Source organism: Camelus bactrianus, chromosome 19 (genome assembly GCF_048773025.1).
Source record: "Camelus bactrianus isolate YW-2024 breed Bactrian camel chromosome 19, ASM4877302v1, whole genome shotgun sequence".
Classification (NCBI taxonomy): domain Eukaryota; kingdom Metazoa; phylum Chordata; class Mammalia; order Artiodactyla; family Camelidae; genus Camelus; species Camelus bactrianus.
In genome coordinates this window covers 23,999,377-24,024,644 of record NC_133557.1, presented here as the reverse complement: position 1 = coordinate 24,024,644, position 25,268 = coordinate 23,999,377, and the positions used below count along the sequence as shown (strand labels likewise).

Here is a 25,268-nt window from a genome sequence, read left to right as displayed (position 1 = left end):
AGACGGCTCTTCACACTGACCCAGCTTGGAATACCCAGGTCTGTGAAGTTCCATAAAGGAGGTAAGATATCTAAAATACCTAAAATATCTCTGCATCTGGAAATAGTTCTCTCCAAGGCTCCCCTTTCTTTCCCATGTTCTCCTAGGCCCTTCCATACTGGCAGGAGGAAATCATTCAGGGTGTCTCTAACGAGTTCCAAGTCGTGTAGGCATTTGGTGGGCTCTCTCCGCAATAGTTTCATGGTTTCAACCTCAGATTAGAAGTTAGTCCACAAAACCTGGATAATGTAATCATTAGAAAAATACAGTCTTTCCCCCGATCTTCACATGTCTGGCTATTTCTCATTCTTCAGTCCTTAAACTCAAACACTACCCCCTGTGTAGGTTTGCCCTGGCCACCCTTTATAAATAAGCCATCCCGCACCTGCCCACCTGGTTCCTCCGTGTCACATCATAAGGAAGGCTTTTGGAATAAAGTCACTACTCCCTGCCCCAACAACTCCTCTCTCGATTTGCTGACCTGTTGTGCAGTGAGCAGTACGAGCTTGGACTCAGTAACAATTCGACCCTCACTACCACCCTTTGGGACTAGTGTTACTCTTATAAATACTCCTTTTTAATATAAAGACAGTACTTTTCATGGAAGACTGAGATCTTTGCCCCAGCAATTCCACTTCTAGAAAGTTCTTTCACAGAAATAAGTAGGTATATGTACCTAGATGTTCACTGAAGCAGTTTGCAGTAGAAAAAAAAAAAAAAAGACTAGAAACCAGTTAGGGGTCTTTATCCCAGGTTCCACAGACTCCTAGAGTGTCCATGGATAGATACATATTTCCACATAATTCATTTCCCTTGTGTTTCTATGTATTTTAACTTATGCACATAAAAACACTTTTTCTGAGATGTCCATTGACTTTATCAATGGAAACCAAAGGGAAGTATGGTACAAAAAAAGATGAAGAGCCTCTTCATCTAAGGAGACTGGTTGATTCAATTGTAGTACATGCATAGCATAGAACAGTAATCGAGCTGTTTAAAAGAACTAGGTTATCTACACATACCCATCTAGAACACTCTCAAAAGGACACTGTTGAGTGAAAAAAGCACTGCGTGGAAAGGGTGTGTATTATGGTCACACGAGTATTTAAGAGAAGGGTGTTTTTCTGTCACTGCTTGTGCACACACGTACCATCTCGGAAGAAGATGCTAGACAGGACGCTGATAACCATGGATGCTCTAGGCAAGGGAACTGGGGGTCTGAGAGCTGGGGTAGGGAGGATACTTATATTTTACTCTTCATCTTTTTGTACTGTTTGGATTAAAAAAAAACATCTCAAACATCTCTTTTTCAGAAGTTCACATTTGGACAGTGAGGCTTAATAAATCTGAGGCTTAATCCTTGAAGCCACAACATTTAGTAGAGTCTCATTACATTTGTTTGGAAAAGATAAATAAATCAATAAAGATAAAGTGACTATATCCTTCAAAAAAAAAAAAAAAGCCATAGTATGTGAAGTTCATGGTCCGCCCTACTCAAAATCCTCTTCCAGTAAAGGGCCTTTGGAGTGACACCAGGGGACCACAGCTGTCGCAAGGTCGACAGAGAGGCCCTCAGTCTCTGTGCTTCCCCTGGGACACTGTGCTGAGGGGATCCACCACACACACCTTTCTTCCCACTGTCCTTGAACATTTATTTTGTGTTGGAGTAAATATCTAAGTGGCTGGACCTTGAATAAGAAAAAATTATATTCTGTCCACTTTTTTAAAAAAAATTGTAATTGTGGTTTTAAAAAGCCACATACCATAAAATTCACCATCTGAACTGTTTTTATGTGCACAGTTTATTCACATTAAGTATATTCACATTGTTGTGCAACAGATCTTCAGAGCTTTTGCATCTTGCAAAACTCAAGGTCTGTACCCAGTGAAGAACAGCTCCCCAGTTGTGCCCCAGCCCACCCACAGCCCCTGATAACCAGCATTCAACCTTCTGTTCCTATGAGTTTAACTACCCCCAGGTACCTTGTATAAACCTGAAAGCCACAGTGGGACCCAGAGCAAGTCAGGTAGCCTCTGGCTCAGTTTCCTCATCTGTAAAGCAGGGATACTAAGGGGACTTACCTTGTAAGATTGTGTGAATTAAATGAAGCCATGTTTATAAGCACAGGAAGTGACTGATAAAGGATCGCTACTGTTGTGATGGCTGAGATGCATTTATTTTCATGTATGTTAGGGAAAAGATTAAACCAGTACAGCAAACCTGTGACTTCATGGATATAATTGCTTAAATGAGGCTAAAGTATGTTTTCAATTTTTACAAAGTTGATTTAAAGAATGTTCCTTTATTTTAAAAGTACAAGAGTACATAATGATAAAAGATTTTTCCAAGGCAATTTAGCGCCCTCTCCTGGTACTGGAACAGCAGCATCGGGCGGATCCTCTGTGAAACAGAAAATCAGAAAGGCGGAGAATGTCAGCTTTCTTCAGAGACTATTGTTCAATGGTAACGAAGGGTTCAGTGTGGCCCAGGCTGGAGGTGACCCGGGCTCAGTCAGCCACCCTGCACCCACTCCAGGTTCTGTCTCTGGTTCCCCAGTATGGCACTGCCCTAGACCTCCTGATTTTCTTCTGGGAATGTCTGCAGGCTCAAGGCAGTTCAGGGAAAGCCAACCAGGGGGCCTTCCCACTCCAGCAGTGCTCTGAGCCCCATCAGCCAAGACTCATCATAAGGAAGGACTCACCTTTCCTGCCTTTGTGCTCTTTATACGTCATGGCATTTAGTGCTTGGTAGGTCCACAGAGTATGGCCCAAATTTTTCACTGTGCCCTCCCAGTGCCCACATCCTCCACCCCTGAACTTATCCTGTCTCCCCTCTCCCCCACCCCCACCCTCACCTCCAGCCACCCCGGCCTCTGTCCTCAAATGCACAGAGCTGTTTCTTGCCCTAGAGGCTTTGTCCCTGCTGGTTCCCCCCACCCCCACCCCTCACAAGATTTTCACATGGCTTGTTCCTCACCATTAGGTCTCTGCCTGATGGCAGCTCCCAACTGTCCTGCTGACTGCCTCTGGTCCCCCACACGGCTGGCCCTCCAGCTCTCTCCTCCCCCATCCTGTTTCAGTTCCTTCACGACATTCTCAACAGAGCAAGTGTTGTCCTCTTTTCCTTTCTCATTTGTCATTTATTTCTCTCACCAACTGTGAGCTCCTAGAAAACAGGTACCTGTCTGTCTGTCTCACTCAACATCTCCAGCCCCTATTCAGTGTTCAATAAATTGAATGAATGAACAGTATCCTCACTTTACACACAAGGACACTTAGAGAAGAGGAGGGACTGTGTCAGACCATTAGAAGTGTCACTGGAGGTCATGCTTTTGACCTACGCCACACTGCCCAGGTCCAGCCTGGCTCCACCCCAGTCAGGTCAGGCATCCCCAGTGAAAATGCTTTTCCCTTTTGGTGAGGGTCAGGGGTCATTCTGACTCTAGTGACATCACATGGGGGAGATTTAGTCATCAAGCTGGCTCAGGGACCAGCTCCGTGGAGCAATCCTTCAGCCCATGACTCACCCCCACTGACATTTTCAAAGAATGTGTAGACACAGAATCAGTGGAACTTTTAATTCACAGGGAAGAGTAATTGGTTTACTCATTCCCTCGGCCACCAAATTGACAAGTGAACTGCCTCTGAGAGCTGTGGACAAAGGGGGACCCTCATGCATCCTCAAAACAGACACAGCATGCAGATTTCTTTTTAAACAGTCACCAACAATTTCAAACCCTCATTCATAAGATGGTTGCCAGAGTGATTCAATCAATCATTTGACCAAATATTTATTGAGCACTACCATGTTACAGGCACTGGGTTACGGCAGGGAACAAAACAGACGCAAGTCCCTGCCCTTGTAGAGCTGATGTTCAAGTGACAAAGACAGACAGTAAGCAACTAAACAAGGAAACATATAGTCTGTCAAAGGATGACATGCCATGGAGAAGAACAAAGCATGGACGTCCAAGAGAAGAAGCGATTTAAAACTGCATTTAAATTTTTAAATTATTCAATTTAATTAAGGAAATTATGGCCTCCCTGAGAAAGTGACATTTGGGCAAAGCAGAAGCAAAGGCCCTGAGGCACAGGTCCAGTGTGTTGGTGGCACAGCCGTTAGGTGGTGTGGCTGAGGCAGAGTGAGCAGGAGAGAGCATGGGAGACCAGGCCATAGAGGTGACAGGGCAGATGGCATCCCCTGGGCAATGTGGCTTTTACTCTGAGTGAGATGGGAGCTAGGGGAGGCATGTGAGCACAGGTGTCACAGGACACCGCCCAGGTGTTAACAGATTCTCTTTGGATGCTTTGGGAAAACAGATTAAGGAAGGCAAGGTGGGAAAAGAGAGACCAGGGATGAGCTGGTTTAGGCTAGAAGTGATGGTGCTTGGACCAGCGGAGGGAGTGAGAAATGGGCAGATCCTGGGTGTGTTTTGCAGGTAGAGACAACAGGGTTTGACAGCAGGTGGGATGTGGGAATAAGAGAAAGAGAGGAGGCCAGCATGATTACAAGCACCTGGACGGATGGTGCCACATTCAGAGCTAGCAATTCTGCTGTAGGAAGAGGGCGCTTGGGAAGGCAGGTTTAGGAGAAGATTGGTGTAGTTAAACCAAATTCGTCTGGACTCGTGTAGATCAAGATGACCCCAAAACAATAGCTCGCAAAAACCTGAACACCAGTCCAGGGCCAGGCAAATGGCTCAGTTCGAGCAATTTACAAGCAGCAGAGAAAACTGTTGATTGGGGGTTGAGACGCTCCCTCTGAAAGATAAGATGAAACCGGCTGCTGGAGAAGAGAGAAGGATGATTGCCGAGAACAAAAGCCTCCTGCTGGAGGAACGTGGTGCACCTGAGCCCCCTGCCCCCGCCCTCGCACAGAACTCAGGACCCGGGCTCAAGGCCACCTTGGTTCATCAGCTCCTGCTTCTGATACAGTTAAACCTCAAAACCACAAAGGAGGCGCTTTCTAGTCTGCAGCTTCTAATGAACACCCAGCTCCCTTGGGAAAGATCTCAACACAGAAGGAGGTGGCGACAAAAAAGGGCCAAGTCCCTTCAACAGCCCAAAGCATCTCAAAACCTGACAGGCTGTTCTCAGTAGAAACTGTCCTAATGGCAGCTGCCCTGATGGTGCGTCTCTCACCTTGCCTGACGCTCTCGAGCCTCCGAGGTGACTGACAGTCCCATTACCGCCCGAAGACAAACACCTTACGTGGCTCAGATCACCCCCTGCTCCTGGTGACAGCAGGCAGAGTTTCTGGGTAGTTTTAAATAAAACAAGAGGGCCTGGGTTCCAGGGGAAGTGAGAGCTGTCAGCCTGTCCCCACGGCAATCGGGTGATTCGGAATGAATGGCAGCAGCAGATGTGGCCTGAGGACCTGGTGACCTGGGGCCGAGAAGACTAGACAAGATGTAGACACTTTGTCTGGGATCCCAGGATGGGACTAACCAGAAGGTCTGAGGGTGCAGTCAATCCCACTGACAAAGAAAGAGGGTCCCTCTGGGAGAACAAGGATTAAAAAAAATTGACAAGGTAAGCAGAGTCCTAATTTGCAGTGGGGACGGCTGGAGTTGTATTTCTGCAGTGGGTCTTTTGTTTCTGCCTGCCCAGCACCTGTCTTCACTCTGGGCACAGAAACTGGACATTTATTTGGAGAACTGTATTAATCACATCTTTTTTATTATGTATTTTTGATGCTTTGACACCTGGGGGCCTTGCAGACCCTGGAGGGACAGCCCCTCCCAGAGTTAGTCAAGTCCTAGAGGCGTAAACAATTCGCCCTGGAGATGGCTTTTCATATGCAAACCAACCAATTCAGAGCCACACTCCACCATCTCTGCTACTGGCTCTCCCACCTCAGGCCATCATCCACCTGCCCTTGTCACTCCAGGGCCAGGGACCAAGCAACTAGGGACAGCCCCTCTGCCCCAGGGCCCACAGAAATGATTCAGATTAGCCAGTCCTAAGGCTGCTTGCCCTGCGTTGTTCCTTCTCATGGAAACCATAATGAAGGCTCTTGTCCGCGCTTCCACCACCCCCTGACCTTGACCTTGACCAACCCCAGTGCTTCCCCACATGGTTCCCCCGTGGCACACCCCCTCCTCTTGGAATCTGTGGGTATAAAACCATCTTTTCAACGGCAGTCATCTCCTGGTTTGTTGGCCTCACCATTCCTGGACAACAATAAAACCTGCATTTTAAAACAAAACCCACCTGTCCCCCACTTGCAATCCACGGGGCTGGATGGAGCTTACCCTAGCCCTAGCCCAATTCCAGGGGTGGGTGTGTGACCCAGACCTGGCTGATCAGGGTGTCCCATCCCTGCTGGCCATAGTTAAATGTCCGATGAGAGTCAGTCCTGAGATTTTAGTTAGAACGGTTGGGAGAGAGTGGTTCAGAGGATGATGTCTCATCTCTGCTTTGTTTTTTCGGCTCAGTTCTCAGGCTCTCCCCAGGGGGCAGCCCAATAACCCACTTGACTGAACAGCAACGCTAGTCAGCACGGTGGTGTTTTCTCCAGCTACGCTGAGACGCACAGCTGTAGGAGTAGACCAGTAGGCTGGATTTAATGAGGGCTGGGATTTGGCCAGTAGAGTATAGAGCAAGAGGGGTAAGGGTGTGGACTGATGATAGCAATGGACAGTAGACTCTAAAATGGGTTACAGGGAAGTGGACATATAGAGGGGAGTGAGGGAGTGCAGTGAGAAGGCTGTAGGACCATGGATTTGTAGAGCCTGGTGGGTCAAGGCATGGTTAGAATTGAGGAAGGAGTTGAAAGGCTAGGTACAGGATGCACCCAGTCCTGGGGTCCCTGATGCTTATATAATAATATCCTATTATATAATTATATAATATGTATTTTTATATATTATATAATATATAATATAATATGATATAATAATATAGTATTATATATAATTATAAATACTAATTATTATCCTGAGTAGGAAGGAAAGGATCTCAAATAAGAGTCCTACATTTTACAACTTGGCAAAAAAAAAAAAAAGGAACATCTCAAAGGCTCCTCTCAGAGGAAGGAGACATAGGCACGAGTGGATTTTCCCTCTAAATACGAAAAATGGCTAGTGCCAAAAGTAACCTTTTGGTGAGGTATTTCTCCCTATTAAAGGACCAGCCAATTACAGCCCCCCCATCTGTTTTTGTAAATAAAGTGTTATGGCAACACAGTCACGCCCTTTGGTGAACTGAGTATGGTCTGCAGCTGCTTTCACGCTACAGTGGCCGAGTTGAGTAGTTGCAAGGGAGACAGATAGGTCTCACAAAGCCGGAAAAATTTACTTTCTGGCCCTTTATGGACAAGCTTTCTGTTCTGACTGGGCTTATGTTCCCTGGCTGTGACATGTGGCCATCCCACACGACTACCTTGCGTCCCGGTGAAGCTGGTACCAGTGGTACGCTCTGCTGTCTTTGCAACAATGATGCGGGCCAGGATTATACCAGGACGTGGCTGTGGGAGTATGATTTTGCTTGGGGGTGACTCAGGGCTGAAAGTGGCTTTGTTACGGAAATGACAGGCCAGCCAAGAAACAAGCACCACTCGGAGGGTTGGAGTACTCAGATTTATTATGCCGGCGGGCTCAGAGGGGCTTCTGCTCCGAAGCTCTGAGCACCTCCAAGACGTGCACATAAGGTTTTATAGGGTTAATTACAAGTATGGGGTTATTAGCCAATAAGGTTCAAACAACAAAAAGCAAGGAATCAGTACACTGGAGCTTATCAATTTGGAACAGATCACATTACTGACACTTGTTGAGCTTGGATTTACGAGTTAGCCTGTTAGCCCAGTAAACTGACACTAAACTTCAGATTTATGAGTTAGCCCGGCAGAACTTAGACCAGTAAACCGACACTTACCACACTTAGATTTGTGACTTAGCTCGTTAGCCCAGCTGGGCTTTTCCTTCACAGCTTCCTTAGAAGATGCTGTGGACATGGGCTGGTGCTGCCATCCCTTCGTTTCATCTGCCCTCTTTAGCCCTTTAAACAGGGTCCCGGGAGACAAATCCAGCCTCTGAGGTCCTGAAGGAACTGCCCCTGTTCAGAGGGAAACAGCCCAGACTACGGCTGCAGAGGGACCCCCTCTACTCCACCTGGTATCATCACAAGACCCCACCCAGCTGAGTCTGAGCGGAATAAGGACCTAGGGCAGAGGAACCTGAACCCTAAAGGCTTTGGTCTTACAACTCATTAAGGGCAAGTGCCTTTGAGCTCAGCTTGAATTCTTTTCAACTTCACTTTACTTGCCCTTTCAGTTACAAGGACTCTGTGGACGTGAATTTGTCCCAGAGAATCAGAGAAAGACTTTATATTCAAATATGAGGGAATGCACTGTTGGCTTTTATTCTGGGAGTGTATGTAATCTTATTACTGAGCCTCTGATAAGCCATGTTGGATCTCAAAGCTGGATGTAATTTGAGATGGGAAGAGAAATAGTTCGTTCCCAGTGGGGAGTACTGAGCCGGTTTGTGTTGCCTTAAAGAACACGGTTTTCCCAGCGCACTGCTGAGCCACTCGTTCCAGGAGGAGCCACCAGAAGCACTGGCTGATACTGGGTTCCAGAAGGCAGACCCAGGACTGATCTGAAAGACTGTTATCCCCTCATGGGGACAGCCACTCCCGGTTGTCCACCGGCTTAATACTTATGCTTCAGGGTCAAAAGAACCAAAAGTGGGAAGAGGACACCTATTTCCCACACCTGCTGTTTCCTTGGGTCAGCGGTCTTCAACCTAGGCTGTCAGTGGGAATCACCTGGGAGCACAGGGCTGCCAGATGCAACAAATAGAAACACAAGATGCCCCAGGTAACTCTGCATTTCAGATAAACAACAAATACTCTTGTAATGGAAGTAAGCCCCGTACAATCTTTGGAACATACTTGAACTAAAAAAATCTATTTGTTATGTGTCTGAAATACAAAGTTACCTGGACATCCTGTAGTTTATCTGATGACCCCGGGAGAGTGAGCTTTAAAAAAAATAGCAATGCCTGTCCCCATCAATAGTGGCTTCTCTTAAGCCTCACGCACCCTCTCCTCTCACGGGGAGGATGACTGATTTATGCAGCTGGTGAATTGGGGAGAAGGAACAGGGCATATGTCCCTTGGCCCCTTCCCGTCTCTTTTTGAGATTGGTTGTGGGGGGCATGCTCTAGTGAGCAGTAGAGCATCTTTGCCCCTCAGGGTGGGCCTTCGGGCTGGGGCAGTAAGCGCAAGGTGGGGGTGGAGTGGGGTTTGGGGCAAGGATGGCACATTAGCAAGGTTGGCAGAACCTAAGTACAGTCCCTAAGTAGCTTTGTTAGTTATAAACGTAGAATTTTCACCTTCGTTTCCCTAAATCACATGTCTCTATCTCATTTGGTTGTTTTGGGTTTGTTTGTTTTTTTTTTTAATTGAAGTATAGTCAGTTTACAATGTTCTCACTTGGTTTTGAATCTCCTTAGGGAAGAAAAGGATGTTAAGAATTGACCCCCCCCCCACACTCCCCGCTAAGACCCCAACATCTGCCATCTCCTCTTCTCCTCCAGTGCTTGGCTAATTCATATGCAGTATTCATGTTTTAGCTCAAAGGGCCTTTCCTCCAAGATGCTTTCCCCAGACCAAGGCAGATCCCCTGGCTGTTATGTTTACATAAACCCCTCTGCATTTTTTTTCTTTCTGGCCTGTATCAAAGTTGTCATTGGCTGAAGCAGGATTTCTCAACCTGGACACAACTGAAATTTGGGGTCTGATAAATCTTTGCTGTGAGTCTTTCCCGCGCATCATAGGATGTCTAACAGCATCCTCGACCTGTACCCACTAGATACCACCCACCCACTCCCCTGCTCATCCCCAGATGTGACAACCAAAATGTGTCCAGACGTTGCCAAATCTCCCACACATGGTTTAACGTTCTGCTGCCTCCGTCATGAAATTCTTCACAGCGTTTGAACCAGGAGCCCTGCAAACGATGCAGCTGGCTCTGGTTGTGCACCTTAGTTTTTTAGTGCATCTCTCCCACAACAACACGGGCTTTGGGAGCAAAGCGTGGGTGTACCTTGTTCACGGCGGCACCCCCAGTGCTGGCACAGAAAGTGCTCAAAAAGTATTTGAGGAAGACAAGGAGCAAGGAGGGAGCTGGATGGAGGGCCTGCGGCCCCCCGGGGGCTGAGGGACAGAAGGAACTATAACCTCAGCTGACCTGCGTAAGCGCTGGATACAATAGCCTGCCTTCCCGAGGCTGCCGGAACATTCTTCCAAGCTCCTCAGGCGTGTCAAGCAGCAAGGGTGCCCTGTGTGGTCCGTGGGCCTTTCTCTGGGCCCTCCATATGCCGTGTCAGCTGGACGGAGCAGTGAGCCCAGATGTAAGAAGGTGAGGGCCGGGGTGAGAGCCTTCACACTGCATTTCTGAGCCCCACCCAGTCGTGGCAGGCCTTCATTTTGCATTAATTCGGGCCAATTTAGCTTGTGCTCCCATCCGAAAAACTGAGTCGACCTGGCTGCCAATCTTATCGCCATACGAGCTGAGGGCAACAGGCCCTAGTGAAGCGAGTACAGCCAGCACTAGAAAAAGGCTAAGTCTGCTTACAATGGGGGCCCAATTTCAGAGTCAATAGCGAAGGGGGAAATTTCAGACTGCATAGCTTCAGGTTTTACCTTGAAAAACGGAAGTAAAATTTATAAACCTAAGTCTATATTCACAGCAACTTTTTTCATAATGGCCCCAATAGCTCAGATGAATGATTTGGAACCCTGCAGTGCAGTCCACACCATGGACAACACTCAGCAATACAAAGGAACAGACTGTTGACACACACAGGCAACAACTGGGATGGACCTTGTGCCGGTTTCCCAGGACAGCCGTAACCAACTACCATGAGTTTAGTGGCTTAAAAAAGCAGAAATGTGTTCTCATGGTTCTGGAGGCCGGAAATCCGCTACAAGGCGTTGGAAGGCTTGGATCCTTCTGGAAGCTCTGAGGGAGAATCCTCCCACGCCTCTCTGGTGGAAGTCCTTGGCCAGCAGCTCTTGGCTTGCGGCTGCACCACTCCAATCTCTGCCTGTCTTCAAGTAGACGTCCCCTCTGTGGCTCTCTGCACCCCAAGTGTCCGTCTCTTTTCTAAGAACTCCTGTCCTAGGATTGAGGGTCCACCACATGTCCGGGATAACCTTATCCCAAGATCCTTAAATTGATTCCATCTGCAAAGACCCTATTTCCATACAAGGTCCCATTCACAGGTTCTGAGGATCAGGACTTAGATTTACCTTTTTGCGAAACACTATTCAATCCACTACAGAGCTCAAGGGAATTATTTTGACTAACAAGGAGCCAACTGCTAAAGGTTACATACTGTATAATTCCATTTACATAACATTCTTAAAATAATAAAATTATTAGTGGTTGCCGGGGTTAGAGATGGGGAGAGGTGGAGGTGGTAATGAAAGCATGGCTGGAAGGAGCCTTGTAGTGATGGAATAGCTCTGTATCTTGACTGTGGTTCTCTGACTCTACACTTGATGAAACTGCATAGAGCTACACACACACACACACACAAATGCATGTATAACTGGTGAAATTTGAATAAACCGTAGATTGCATTGATGTGATTTCCCTAGTTTTGATATTGTAGCTTTAGTAACGCAAGATAGAAACTTGGGGAACTGGGGGAGGGTATGTGGAGTTCCTGTACGTTATGTTTTTGCAATTTCCTGTGCATCTATAACCACTCCAAAATAAATTTTTTAATTATGTTATTTAATGGAAGTTAGGTTATTGCAAACCATGACCTCATTCTTAGAACAAGGGATAGATCAAGAATTCAAGAATAGATTTTTTTTTTTTTGGCTAAGTTTTCAACAAAAGATTCCCTAGCCCAAGAAACATTCATTTCACTTTCTTGCCCAAATAGAAGGATGATCATTTCTGGAAATATAATTTCTGGAGTATAATTTCTGGACACTTCTGGAAACTACATGAAGGCTCATCGACTTTTCTAAAGAACTCTCTTAATTGTTTTCACATTGTTCTCCTAAAGAAATGCTTCTGGACGCATCATCCAGGGGGATCTTCTCTTTGTTCTCTTTGTCTGCCGAATCCTCATGTAGTGCCTTTCGGCGTTTCAAGTGGTTTTCCAGCATCGTTTTTGTTAGCCACGTGAAACCCCGCATCTCCTATGAGATTTGCAGATCTGCCTCGCTGGGTGGCTGTCATTGGTTGGTCTTTAGCTGACTGTCAGATGTCTCCAGCATCCAGCCTAGAGCAGCAGTGGGCAGGAAGGGGCATTTATTTCTGCCTGGCCATTTCACTTCTGGGAAAGTTAGTGTTAGGACAGCTCCTGCCTTCCTAAGCAAACTTGTGGCTGGGGGGCCCAGACTCGGCGGGGGAGGAGCCCCAGCCGAAGTGTCTTCTGTGTGCTAAGGGCCACAAGAATGAAGTTCCAGAGGGGGAAACGTTTCAGCATCTGGCACGTACAAGGAACTGCAGCACAAAATATAGTGCAGTCCAATCGGATAAAATCCCACATGCACAAAGACAAATACATGCTTTATATTCTTTACGTCTCCTTTTTTAAAAACAAAAACAAGAAATGAAATCCCAAACGTCCCTGGCAGTCTTTCTCCATATGTTTTAGCTGCCAGAGGTGTTTGTTTAAATGCTCCCTGGGGACTTGCTGAGTGTCATGTCCTAGGGAGAGTTTGGGGCAAGGGGAGTACAAGAATCTGAGTGCAAGCCGATGGTTTGGGAGGTGACCCTAGGCATCTCTGGTAAAGGATTGAAGGAGTGAGACAGGGAAGGGGAAAGAAGGGGATATTAATGGGCAGGTTGCCACTGCGGGCAGCCGGAGCTTGAACCCGCTGGGGTCTTCCCTTTGGGAGACTAAACACACCTCAGAATTCTCTCACGCCAGGGGCTAGAAGATGGGGGAATGTATCCACCAGCTCCCAGCCATCATTGGCTGGGAGCTGCTCTCCCAGCATTAACCTGCTGCATTCCTGTTCAGCTCTGCACACAAGCACAACTCAAGGACCACGGTTTTCCATCACCCCTAGAATAAGAACCAGACTCTTTGCCACAGCCCACTATGTCTTGAACGATCTGACCTCTGCCTACCTCTCTCTCCCGGTCTCATTCACTCTGCTCCAACCCTACCTGGCTCCTGTTGGCTCTACCAACTCAGGATGATCTTTCCAGCCTCAGGGCCTTTGCACTGGCCATTCCCACTGCCTGGAATGTTCTTTCCCCAGCTCCCCTTTCAGCCCTCTCACCTTAAATGGCCCCTTACTGGAGGTCTTCTCTGGCCACCACCCCAGCCATTACTCCTTTTCACAGAACCACGTTTTCTGGCTGTGTATCTGATTACACGTCATCTCTCTTCTCCACTAGAACGTGAGTTTGCTTGGACAGGACCAGAGCCTGTCTTGTTCACAGCTGTGTTCCAGGCCCCATCACCTGCCTGTTCCTAATGCCCATCAGCTATTTCCTGAATGAATCAGTTGTGTTTCTCTGCCATGGCCTCAGTGACTTCCCTGTTGCATGTCGTCTCAGGTTCTAGCTCTAACAGCGTAGATGCAAGCAGACTGGAAACGTGAGCCTTTGTGCTGGGTTAGGGTTACCAGGCCTCCAGACCGGGGCAGATATTTCTCTACAGAAGAAATGGGCCCATGAGGATAAAATATAGAGTGGCTGCTGATTAATTAAATGGTCCTAAGAGATTTTCTATAAAACCGTTTCCATTAAATGCTCCAAAGAACTTTTTGCGTCGCTCTTTGGAAGAAGGAGCAAAAATAAAGGCCAACTTCTGAAGGGAGGAATGCTGCCTGCCTTCCTTTTCACTGAAAACAATGAAGAGAAGTGCAACAGTGTGAAAGAGACTAGGGCACCATCCATTAAGCAGCCTATTATTAGCAGGCTAATATGTCAGATTTGTGATCTTAGCCCAATAGATTAATTTTTCAAGGTGGTCAAATTCAATAGACATTCCTTTCTTTCTTTTTTTCTCTTTTTCTTTGGATTTCAGGTGTACATAACTGGATTAATTACAATCATTGGTTTGTGGTATAGTCTTATTATTGGTGGTGCATGATCTGCTTTATTTATTTAGTGAGTTATTTTAAATAATGCACTATTAGCCACAAACACACCACTGAACAAAAGCTAGGACTTTGATGATACTGTGCGTCTGACCGCATTATTCCCCTTTCCCCTCCCTCCTCCCAGCCAAGGTCATTATATCCTGAGTGCTGTGTTCAACTTTCCTTTTTATATCATCTTATTACATGTGGGGGCTTCTAATACGGAAACTGCAAAATTGCCTTGGACCTGGAAAAGTGTTAAGTTCTAAAGCCATTATCTCTGTATATTTGGCTTTCAGAAGTTCAACCAAGGAAAGCCAAGTTCACATGAAATGCTTGTTTTCAAATCAGGAAACTCAAGTGTGAAATTGTACCACAAATATGTATGTACACAGAGAATCTTACATGAAACAGTCTATGCAGCCCATGCATTGAGAATAAGGAATGTGTGTCAGAAATATCTGTGCTTAGCTGATGGTCTAGGCGCCAAGTGCCCTGACTCCAACCGTCAGCTCTGAAAAGAAGACCAAAGTCGGCACTGAACTGAGTCTGACCCCATCAGGATCCAAGCTTCATAGTGGCAATTCATTGCACTCACAATGTCCCACCACGGCTCCAAGTTTCTGATGATGACCAAGACACATAAAATACTTGGGAACAGCTGAAAAATTCATCCAGTCTACAATAGAATCTTTTCTAAAGTGCTCTACAGGGACCAGAGAGCCTGATCTCATTAGTGACAGAAGGATTCCACTTTGAGAACAAGTCTCCCTGCCAACTAAGTTATTTCAGGGAAATCTATTGTTGGTAAAAAAAAAAAAAAAAAAAAAAAAAAAACCAAACAAACATATAAGAGGAACCTATGGACAAGATATAATTACCTTTATCTCAGTTGTTGACGAATTAAATGAAATAATGTAGGTGAGCAAGGGCTCTGTAAATTACATGAAAGAAGTTGAGATAGGAACACCTAGTAGGCAAACACTATATCCTAATTATCTTGTATCCATAGAAGTTGGCCAGTGTCTGAAACATAGTAGGCGTTCAATAAATGTCTGCAGAGTGAATTAATTCAAAACCCTTTTGCCATCCCGGAAGCATGAGCATGGCCGCCAGATGTGCAGGCAACGGGGGAGGAGGAAGAAATGGACCCCCTGGACTCAGCCTCGAGGGTCTTCTGCAGCCGCATCCTGAGCATGGTGGACGCAGACGATGTCAACACCAACATCCTGGCCCAGAAGAGCATGCTGGACCGCTTTGAGAAGACCAGTGAGATGCTGCTGAACTTCAACAACCTGTCGTGTGCCCGCCTGCAGCAGATGAGCGAGCACTTCCTGCACCACACGAGGACCCTGGTGGAGATGAAACGGGACCTGAAGAGCATCTTCTGCAGGATCAGGACACTGAAAGGGAAGCTGGCCAGGCAGCACCCGGAGGCCTTCAGCCACATCCCAGAAGTGTCCCTCCTGAAGGATGAGGATGAAGACCCCATCCCACCTAGCACCACAACAACCCTTGCCACCTCGGAACAGAGCACAGGCTCGTGTGACACCAGCCCCAACACTGTCTCACCCTCCCTCAGCCCCGGCTTCGAGGACCTGTTCCATGTCTGGTCCAGCTCCCCTGCCATCAATGGCTGCAGCCATGCAGATGACGAGGAGACGCTGGGCGAGTAGCCCTGCTCCCAGGAGCTTGGTGGGGTCTCAGGGCAGCGGCAGCACCACTCCCCAGATGTCTGAGGTGGCAGCAGGTAACTCTGCCTTGAGACAGTCAGCTTTGCCACCCTGTTTTGTCATTTGGAGCTCCCTGGGGAACAAGGCTCCCTTGCTGGGGTATGGAATTCCTGGGATCTAGCATTCCCATTCTAAAAGCATCTCTCCTTGACCCCTCTGCCAGGACAGGGAGTCCAGCCCAGCTGGAGTCACTGGGTTGGGCACAAGGGAGCTTTTCCAGAGCCAGGCCTGAGGTCTGCTCTGAACAACACTTAAAGGTTCCCAGAGACCGGAGCCAGATGCCCCCTGCCCCAGCACCCTGGCCAGGACTTCTTCAAGGTGGACAAGCGTTGTCCTGTCTGAGTTCACCCCAGTCCACCGCTCTACCCACTAATTCTGGTCTCCTTGCCCCTTCCTGCAGTGAAAGTATGAAATACTTTCCCCAGTCTCAAGGAGGTTTCTCAGATAGTCGTAGAAGGCTCAAGACAGCTTAGCCAGCCACTCAGCCCTGAGCCTGAGGTAAGGCCCACGTTTCTCTGACCAGAGGTGTGTACCCTGAGGGCCCAGCAGGCCTCTCCTGGGGCCTTCGTGGAGCAAGCTGAGCCACCTTGGAAAACAGAGTTCAGTGGAATATTTTTGTACCTGATGTTTACAGATGCTGTTGGGAAGTTATCAATAAAAAGAGTCTGTTACTAAAAAACAAACAAACAAACAAAAAAAACCTCTTTTGCTAAAGAATACAGATTTTTTTTCCTGTAAGTGGTTTTTCTTTTTTTTTCATTGAAGTACCATCAGTTACCATGTGTCAATTTCTGGGGTACATCACAGTGTCCCAGTCACACGTATACATACATGTGTTCATTTTCATATTTTTTCATTAAAGGTTATCACAAGATATTGAACATGGTTCCCTGTGCTATACAACAGAAACTTTTTAAAATTTATTTTATATATAGTGGCTAACATTTATAAATCTCAAATTCCCAAATTTCTTCCTTCTCGCCCCCTTTCCCAGGTAACCATAAGATTGTTTACTATGTCTGTGAGTCTGTTTCTGTTTTGTAGATGACTTCATGATGTCCTTTTTTTTTTAGATTCCACATATGAGTGATATCACATGGTATTTTTCTTTCTCTTTCTGGCTTACCCTAAGTGGTCTTTCTTAATCATACATATCAATAAGAACACACAGCTCAGTAGAAAAAGTGAGCAAAGAATAAACAGAATTTTTTATTTGAAAAGACCTTTAAACATGAAAAATGGCTCAAACGTATACTAAAAAAATGTAAAATAACGCAGAGTCTAAAACCCATCAGATTGGAAAAGATCTAAAAGTTTGAAAAGACAGCGCTGGCAAGGGTGGTGGGAAGTGGCCTTTCCCAGGCATGTTAGTATACATGAACACAGCCCCTCAGAAAGGGGATTTGGCACTGCTTACTCAAAATTAGAGCAGATACAGTCTTTGACACAATTCCATTTTCAGGAATTCATCCTACAGGTACACTCTGACAGGTAGCCCTAGAACTATGTTGGGGACATAGTAAGCACTTTATCATTACTGTTGGATGTATTTGTATGAAGATATAAATATCAAAACATTCTTTGAAGCACTATTACTAACAGCAAAAGACTGTAAAAATCCTAAACGTCCTTCAGTGGGGGAACTGGTTAAAGAAAACTTAGAGTGTGTGTATGGCATTCTAAATGTTGATTTAAAAGATTGAGGCTGAGCTATGTGAACTGAGAGCAACTGAAACAGCAATATAGACTACTTAAAAAAATACAGGTATGTGTCTTCAAAAGGTATAAGTATCAAAATGCATGTGTAAGGCTGGTTATAAGAGATTACCTCTAGGGAGGGAAATGAAAGGATGAGAGTTAGTAATGGAAAGGAAGACTTGCATTTTCATTTTTAAAAATTTTTTTTGGTTTTTTTTTGGGGGGGTGGTAATCAGGTTTATTTATTTATTTATTCTTGGAGGAGGTACTGGGGATTGAACCCAGGACCTCCTGCATGCTAAGCATGTGCTCTACCACTGAGCTCTACCCTCCTGCCTGCACTTTCTTTATACACTATTTTTTTTTTGCTTTGTTTTTAAACTTTTTATTTTTATATAATTTTGAAGTGCAAAGATAGTAACTCAAATCATGTGTTTTGGGTTCTTTTGTTTGGTTTTTCCTGTTTAAGCCTAAAGACTTTATTCAGCCTCCTGTGGGTTTATTTCAACTGGTAAACAGTTTCAGAATTAAAAAAATTTTTTTGACATTCAAAATTAGGAGATTTCAGAGAAAACTCCAAATGTTCCTATTTTCTTAAAACACTGATAGGTCTGTCAACACTGTACCCACATTCCTGCCTGACAAAGCGAGCCAGCTGTGCAGTAGATTTCAGTGAGCCAGGCACTCACACTTCACCACAACTCTAGCGAGCACCTTTACTCATTTCTCATTTGCTTAGCCCCTGGAGTTTTTGAGTCTGCAAATCCCTTTACGCTCTGGGCAAAATAGATAACTACTGTTCATTACATCAGTAAGAGAAAAGTGATCTAAAAGTCCTATTTTCCTTCACAGATCTCAAGACTACCAAAAGGACATCTATACTTAACAAAAATATCACGAGGCTGGTAGTCCGGTCCCTGCTGTACACAGGTACCTCTTCTATCTCAAGACTTAAGAGCAATTGTACTTTTGGTACTCAGTGGTGTGATTGACGGTGTGTGTGTGTTCCTTAAAAGCCATACCTCTGGCGGAGAGATGGCTTGATTAGGGGAGCAGCAGTGGAGATAGTGAGAAGGAGATGGATTTGAACTGTATTTGATGGAAGAAATTGTTTAGAAGCACAGGCTCCTCAAAAACTGTAGGGGAGGCTAGGAAAGGACTCTGCCATGTTCAGCCCTACCAGCAGGGAGGAAGGTGGGAGTGGGGAGCTTTTGGGTAAACAACCTCGAGTTTACCCAGGGTGACTAAATCAAGACTGTAAGAGCACTGCTTCTCTTGGCTCTTACACATAGCAGGCTGCCTGGGAGTTTTCTCGTACTTGAGAGTCAACTGCTTCAACCCACCTGAACTTTGGTCTGCTAAATTCCAATTCATTTCAGTACTCCCTCATCTGGAAGCACTGGATAAGGAAAATACTAATTAAAAATGCTCAGGGAGGTTATAGCTCAGTGGTAGAGTAGATGCCTAGCATGTATGAGGTCCTGGGTTCAATCCCCAGTTACTGCCATTAAAGTAAATAAACCTAATTATCTCCCCCTACCAAAAAATAAAACATGAAAACAAAAAACAAAATTATGCCCAAAACATCCTCCATCAATGTCACCCTACTCTGGCACCTTTTTAACCAAGGTGCCACCAAGAAGGGAAATTCTAAGCTATAAGCCTTTTTCTTTATCTTCAGCAACCTGTCCAACAAATGGCATTAAAAGTCAGGAACGAAACAGCTGGATAAGTCACAATTTGTTGTCTTTTAAATTCTGAAAAATTGGACTGAAGATTAGAAGCCAGAATCAGTGTCAGTATGTTGGATCTCATAGTAAATTACAGTAAACTGTATGTATCTTATTTATCACCCAAATTCTGGGCTGGTTTAATTAGCTTTTCTCTCACATCTTGAGTGCTTCAGAAATCAAAGGCATGAATTAACCCCTTTTACCATTTTATTTCCAAAAACCCTTCCCACTCCTGCACTATGCTAGTTTTCCTAATATTCCCAACCGACTCCAGAATTATCCTGAATCTTAAAGCAGATGCATGATTTCAAGTGATGAGATTTTACTTTTACCTGGATAGGACTACCTCATGTTACCTATGGAACCCTGAGAAAATAAAACCTATGAAAGTAATCTTCTCCCGGGTAGAGCAAATGGGGCTATGTACCTGCCCTCAGGCTCTGAGGGGACCCTCTGCTGCTGTGGGAGGGAACAGCTAATTAAAAATAAACAAGCTTGAAAAAAAAGTCCTCCCCTCCCATGGGAACACTCTCAGGAGACTCACTGCCCTTGTTTAGCCCCCCTCCCCTTGGCACCATTTCATTTACGAGCTGTGGCCCCTTACATTGAGACTTTCTCACTTTCCCTAATCAGAGTGACTCTGGGTTAACTGGACATTGCCCACATGACACACTGGTGTCAGAGGGCTCCCAAGGATTTCGGTCTAGGGTTCCTTCCCTAGAGAGAGATCTATAAACCAAATGCATCAGTTCGTTTCTACTGCTTCTGAAATACAAGCTTTTCCATTCCATGGTTATCAGGGCAGAGACTTCTTCAAAAATGAAAACATACACAGTTACAAAGCTCTCACTGAGAACACAGCATAGCATACTGCTTAGGGCAGTATGGGTCTTCAGCCAAACCACCTGGGTTTGAATCGCAAATCACCAGGACTGCTCAATTGTTAGTTGTTATTTTACTTAGAATAAAATACTCCTATAACATTCTACCCCCTACATGGTATGTTCCCTGTCTCCCTAAACTTCACCTTGTTCTACTGCCCCCAGTGGTTCACAACCCAACCTGCCTCTTCAGTTTCCTGAGCATGACAAGTTTGTCTTAGGGTCTTCCCACTGTTTTTCTTCCAGTATCGGATGTTCTTCCAGATCTGATTGGCTTCTTTTCCCCATTCAGGTTTGGGGTTTAATGTCAACTTTGCTCTGTAGGTTTCTCCTAATTAATCTACCCAAAATGGCTCCCCCTTCCTCACCCCATTACATCAGTTTCGTTTCTTTTGTGGCATTTATCACTAGTTTACTTGTTGACTTGTCTACTCCTATTTAGGTGTAAATTCCATAGCTGTAGGATATCTCTTATTCATCTTTATCCCAGAGCTGAGAATGGTAACTAGTACAACTTGATGTTTGTTAAATGAAAAGGAAAAAAGTGATCAAGTTCAAATCCCATCTGACTGTAAAAACCCAGCCATAGAAAACAAAATTTCAAAGAATAAAATTCTTCCACTAAGTGGAGAAAAATCCCAGATTATGAGTTCTGCCTCCCTCTTGCAGACATCATAACTCAAATTCCCAGCTACTCTTGTAGCTAGGATGAAGGCACGCGATGGTCTACCTACCAGACACACCCTCGTAAGACTGACTCAGAAAAGACCGATGTAAAGCAACTCTGCTCTCTGCCCCGAGCTGTGGCTGAACTGCTGGGCTTTCTGGAGAGAAGTGGGGCGGGGAGGCTGTGCTGGCAGCTTCCTCTAGTACTCGATGGGGCAGCAGAGCATAGACAGAGTTCTCATGTCAGTTCCGTACATGGTTTGGGGCATTGTTCCTTGGAAGGATAGCTTTTGAGTTTGTCCCCCAAATTTTCAAAAGCACCTCATATCACTTTAATAAGCCCTTTTCCCACTTAACCAGTCAGGGTCAGCTTCTGTTGCCTGTCCCAGTGACAACCAGGTTTGTAGGAATACCAAAACTGCCTAACTTTAGGACATCAGCCTTTACAGTATGAAATAGTTCCTATGTCTGTCCGTTGATGGTTTCCTGGTATGTGTGAGAATCAGCTTTTGTCCCAGGAGTAAAAAGTGAGGCGGAGGCCTGCCATGTTTGTTCTCCTCCCCAGGTCTGTCACTTACTTCCAGCTCTCCTTGGGAGAAACCGTCATAAGGGACCTGTTCCACCTTTATAACAGAGAAAGGCCTATGACACAATAAGCACGCTTATTCAAAAATGAGCTACAAAGTTTGCCAAAAGGCGATGACTACCCTAATTCCCAATTTGATTGTACTATCCTTTTCTAATAAAACGAGAGTATCAGACTGCAAACTAATGACAGATTCTGACCTGCAGAGGGTTTTGTCTGGCTCATAATGCTTTTAAACTTTTTAAAAAATCTGTAGTCAGAGATATAAAGATTCCACATTTACATCTGTGATTTCTGATGATTATGGGGCTGCATACAACACTCAGCTGGACAATAGAGGCCCCCTTTTGACATGGCATGGATTGTTCAATTTGCCACTAACATACAGTCACATACCAAAATGTTGCTTTTAATTTTGTTGTATATGTTGGAAGTGGGGCAGAATAACTACCATTTCATGAAAATGCTGTTTAATAAGAAAATACACACTTAAAAATCTACATTTTATGCTATTATAAAATGCTGGAAGAGATTAAATCAAAATAGCAAAAGCAACTTAAAGGGGAGAGTTGGGAGCTGTTAGGTGGGTGTAAAGTCTCAGTCATGCAGGATGGGGTGTTCTGGAATTTGTTGCCCAGCACGTGCATGTAGCTGAGAGTATTATACACATGGAGACTACTGGGAGGGTGAATTTTATGTCATGTGTTTTTTTGCCACAGTAAAAAAAAAAAAAGTCATTGTATTCACATTAACAGAAGAGATAAGAGCATATAGAAACGCAGAAAAAGCATTTGATGAATTCAATGAAAACTCTTATCAAACTATAAACAGAAACTTATTGAATCTGATAGAGGATATTTATCTACAGTAAAGCAGTAACAAGTAATATTGGTCAAATATACAAAGTTTTTCACCTGAAATCATGAAGGAGAGAAGAATGTTCACTATTGCACTTCAATTCAATATTGCATTTGGCATCCTGGCCAAATGTAGGCTTTACTGTAGTAAAGCCAAAAAAACAAAAACAAAAACAAAAACAAAAACAAAAACAAAAAAAAAAACTGGATAGGGAAAAAAGGACAGGGGAGGGCAGAAAGTTGGGACTTGAACTTGAAGATTCCAACACAAGCCAAACTACAGTGTACAGTTTAGAAATTTTTATGTGTGTATAATGTAAGGTGGACTCTGAAGCTAATAAGAAAAAACCCCAGCAATTTATAAAAGAAACTGACAGACTACAAAGGTGATTTCTATCTTGGTAGACTGCAAATACCTCGCTTGGATATTAATTCAAAATGTTTAATAGAATGACCACTTCCCAGATAATTTAAATGTTTTAACAACATACATTTTAAACACTGATTTCTCTAGGACATAAGTCTATTATCTGAAGAATATCCAAAGAATGTCTTAGTAAACAATAAACTGATCTTAAGTATACCACCTATGATCAATTCAGTGTACCAGAGAAGAGCAAATCTGACTCCACATTAGATACTTTAACCTTTGTATTCTATTGCTTTTGCTACAAGTTAAGAATGTTGCCAGTAGCCTGAAATATACATGACAACCCATTCTCAAGGCTCTGACCTATAAAGGTGTAACATTTTCCCATTCCTATAGAGAGAAGAAGTCTCAGAACAGAGAATAACTTTCGCTTGTTGAAGGTTTACAGGAACATCCTGACCTGACCTACAGGACAGCTGCAAGAACAAAGGATTCCTGACACCAAGAACTTTGCAACAACCAATCATATCCCCTCCCCTTTTAATACAGAAGCCTGAATTCTAACACAAGTAAGACAGTTCTTTGGGAAACTTTTCAGTCTGCTGGCTTTCCAAATTGTCATTATTCCTTGCCCCAACAACTCATCTCTAGACTTACTGGCTTGTCCTGCAGAGAGCAGTATGAGCTTGGATTCTGTAACATCAGTAAATTTACTACACCTTTCCAAGAATTAAATGGACAATTTAAGAGCTCTTTACATGGGAGAGGTAAAAAAAAAAAAAAAAAGGCAGTAAAGCAGGAGAGGCAAATGATCTGCAGTTCAAAACACAAAGTCCTGTGACATTATTTCTCACCTGTTCAGGACACCATCGAAGTGCGGAAAACACAGGACAGTTCTCAGGAACAGTATTATAACTCATTAATAACTACACCATTCAAGAAATTACAACTTAAAAGCCCGTTATAGAAATAAGTTCACGTATTCACAGATACTGCAGAATCCCAGGCTCTCCCATACACTACTGAAGAAAATGCAAAAGACAAACAAAAAACCCATGGCAATCTTTCACTGACTCTATCCCATGTCAAACTCTACCAGCCACCTCAGTACTGTGGAAATGTTCCATCGATTTTGGCAGCCCAGGCCATGAGGCCCCCCACAACATCCTGAACTGTTACAGAGTTTAAGTCTGTCAAGGACTGCAGGATCTTCACGGCTTTCTGGGAGTCATTGCCCAGTTTGCAAATCACATAAATGGGAAGAGAGGCCCCTTCCTGGGTGCCCTGCTTCCCTACCCGGATTGCTTCTCCTAAGAGTTTCAGGCTCTCCACATCCCTCCGTTCCAAATATTTCAAAGGGATGTGCAGGGCGTGAGGCAAACGACAGATGTCCACTTCCACTTGAGGCCTGACATCCAGCAACAGATGGGGTGACCCAGAATCCAGAAGTCGCTTATAGTCGATGACAGAAACTCGCTCCTCCGGGGTCAGCAATTGCAGGGAGCGGCACTTATCTGTGGCTGAGGAGCCACAGAAGTCTTCATAGTCCTGCAGATCAGTCACAGTGGGCCGCTCCCCGCAAGCTGCACAGTCCGGCCTGCGTCTCCGGAGCTGAATACAGCGGAAATGTCCTCTGAGGGCATCGAAGAGTAGCAGGCTGCCACTGTAAGAGGGGCCCAGACCTGCAGCGATCTTCAACACTTCCAACGCCTGCAGGCAGCCCAGGACCCCAGTCACCACACCAAGCACCCCGCCATCCGCGCAGTTGGTCACCGTCTCCGCTGGAGGTGGTTGGGGGAATATGCAGCGATAGCAAGGCCCACTACCATAATGGTAGACTGTGATTTGGCCCTCGAAGCGCAGGGCGCTGGCCGACACCAGAGGCCGGCCGACTAGCACACATGCATCGTTAACCAGGTACCGAGTAGGCACGTTGTCGGAGCAGTCAGCCACCACGTCATAGCGGCGGACGAGATCTAGCGCCGTGGCTGGCGTAAGCGCCTGGGCGTAGGGCACGCACTCCACTGCCGAATTGAGACGGCGCAGTGAGGCGGCTGCCGAAAAGACCTTGGCCTGGCCAGCCAGTGCCTCGCCATGAAGCACTTGGCGGGCCAGGTTGCTCACTTCTACTACGTCATAGTCCACGAGGCCCAGGCGGCCGATGCCGGCTGCCGCCAGGTACTGTGCCAGTGGACAGCCGAGCCCCCCGCAGCCCACGACCAGCACGGACGCGGTCGCCAGGCGCAGCTGTCCCTGCACACCTAGCTCAGGCAGTACGAGCTGCCGGCTATAGCGCAGAATCTCATCGCGGGACAGGGCAGCCTTCGGCGGCAGGGGTGACACCGGAATCAATCGCTCTGACTCCTGCTCCGCCACAAGAGCCGCCGCCAGCCTCTGCTTCAGGGAACTCAGCTCCTCCTCCCGCTGGGCAACTTCTGCCTGCAAGGAAAGCACCTCCTCCCTACCAGCCATGGCACCCTCTTCCGGAAGTTGTCATGAAAGGCACTTCCGCTTCCGGCTTTCCTTCTTCTAGAGACTGGGATAAACTAAGAAACTTTATGGAGCTTGGGAAAAGGTGATTGATAGATATGTATTTCCGAAGCAACCCTCCGATTCAACTTGAATGATACACAACTCC

The 25,268-nt window shown here is 45.5% G+C and overlaps 1 protein-coding gene and 1 pseudogene across 1 annotated transcript; one reads left to right on the top strand and one right to left on the bottom strand.

Moving 5' to 3' along the window:
• Positions 1-15,236: 15,236 nt before the first annotated feature.
• Positions 15,237-16,005, top strand: LOC105071969 (kxDL motif-containing protein 1 pseudogene; annotated as a pseudogene).
• Positions 16,006-21,856: 5,851 nt separating this feature from the next.
• Positions 21,857-25,260, bottom strand: MOCS3 (molybdenum cofactor synthesis 3). The gene has a single exon (XM_045519296.2). It carries the CDS (start codon positions 25,100-25,102, stop codon positions 23,735-23,737), a length of 1,368 nt encoding a protein of 455 aa, XP_045375252.1. The 5' UTR covers positions 25,103-25,260; the 3' UTR covers positions 21,857-23,734.
• Positions 25,261-25,268: the final 8 nt, after the last annotated feature.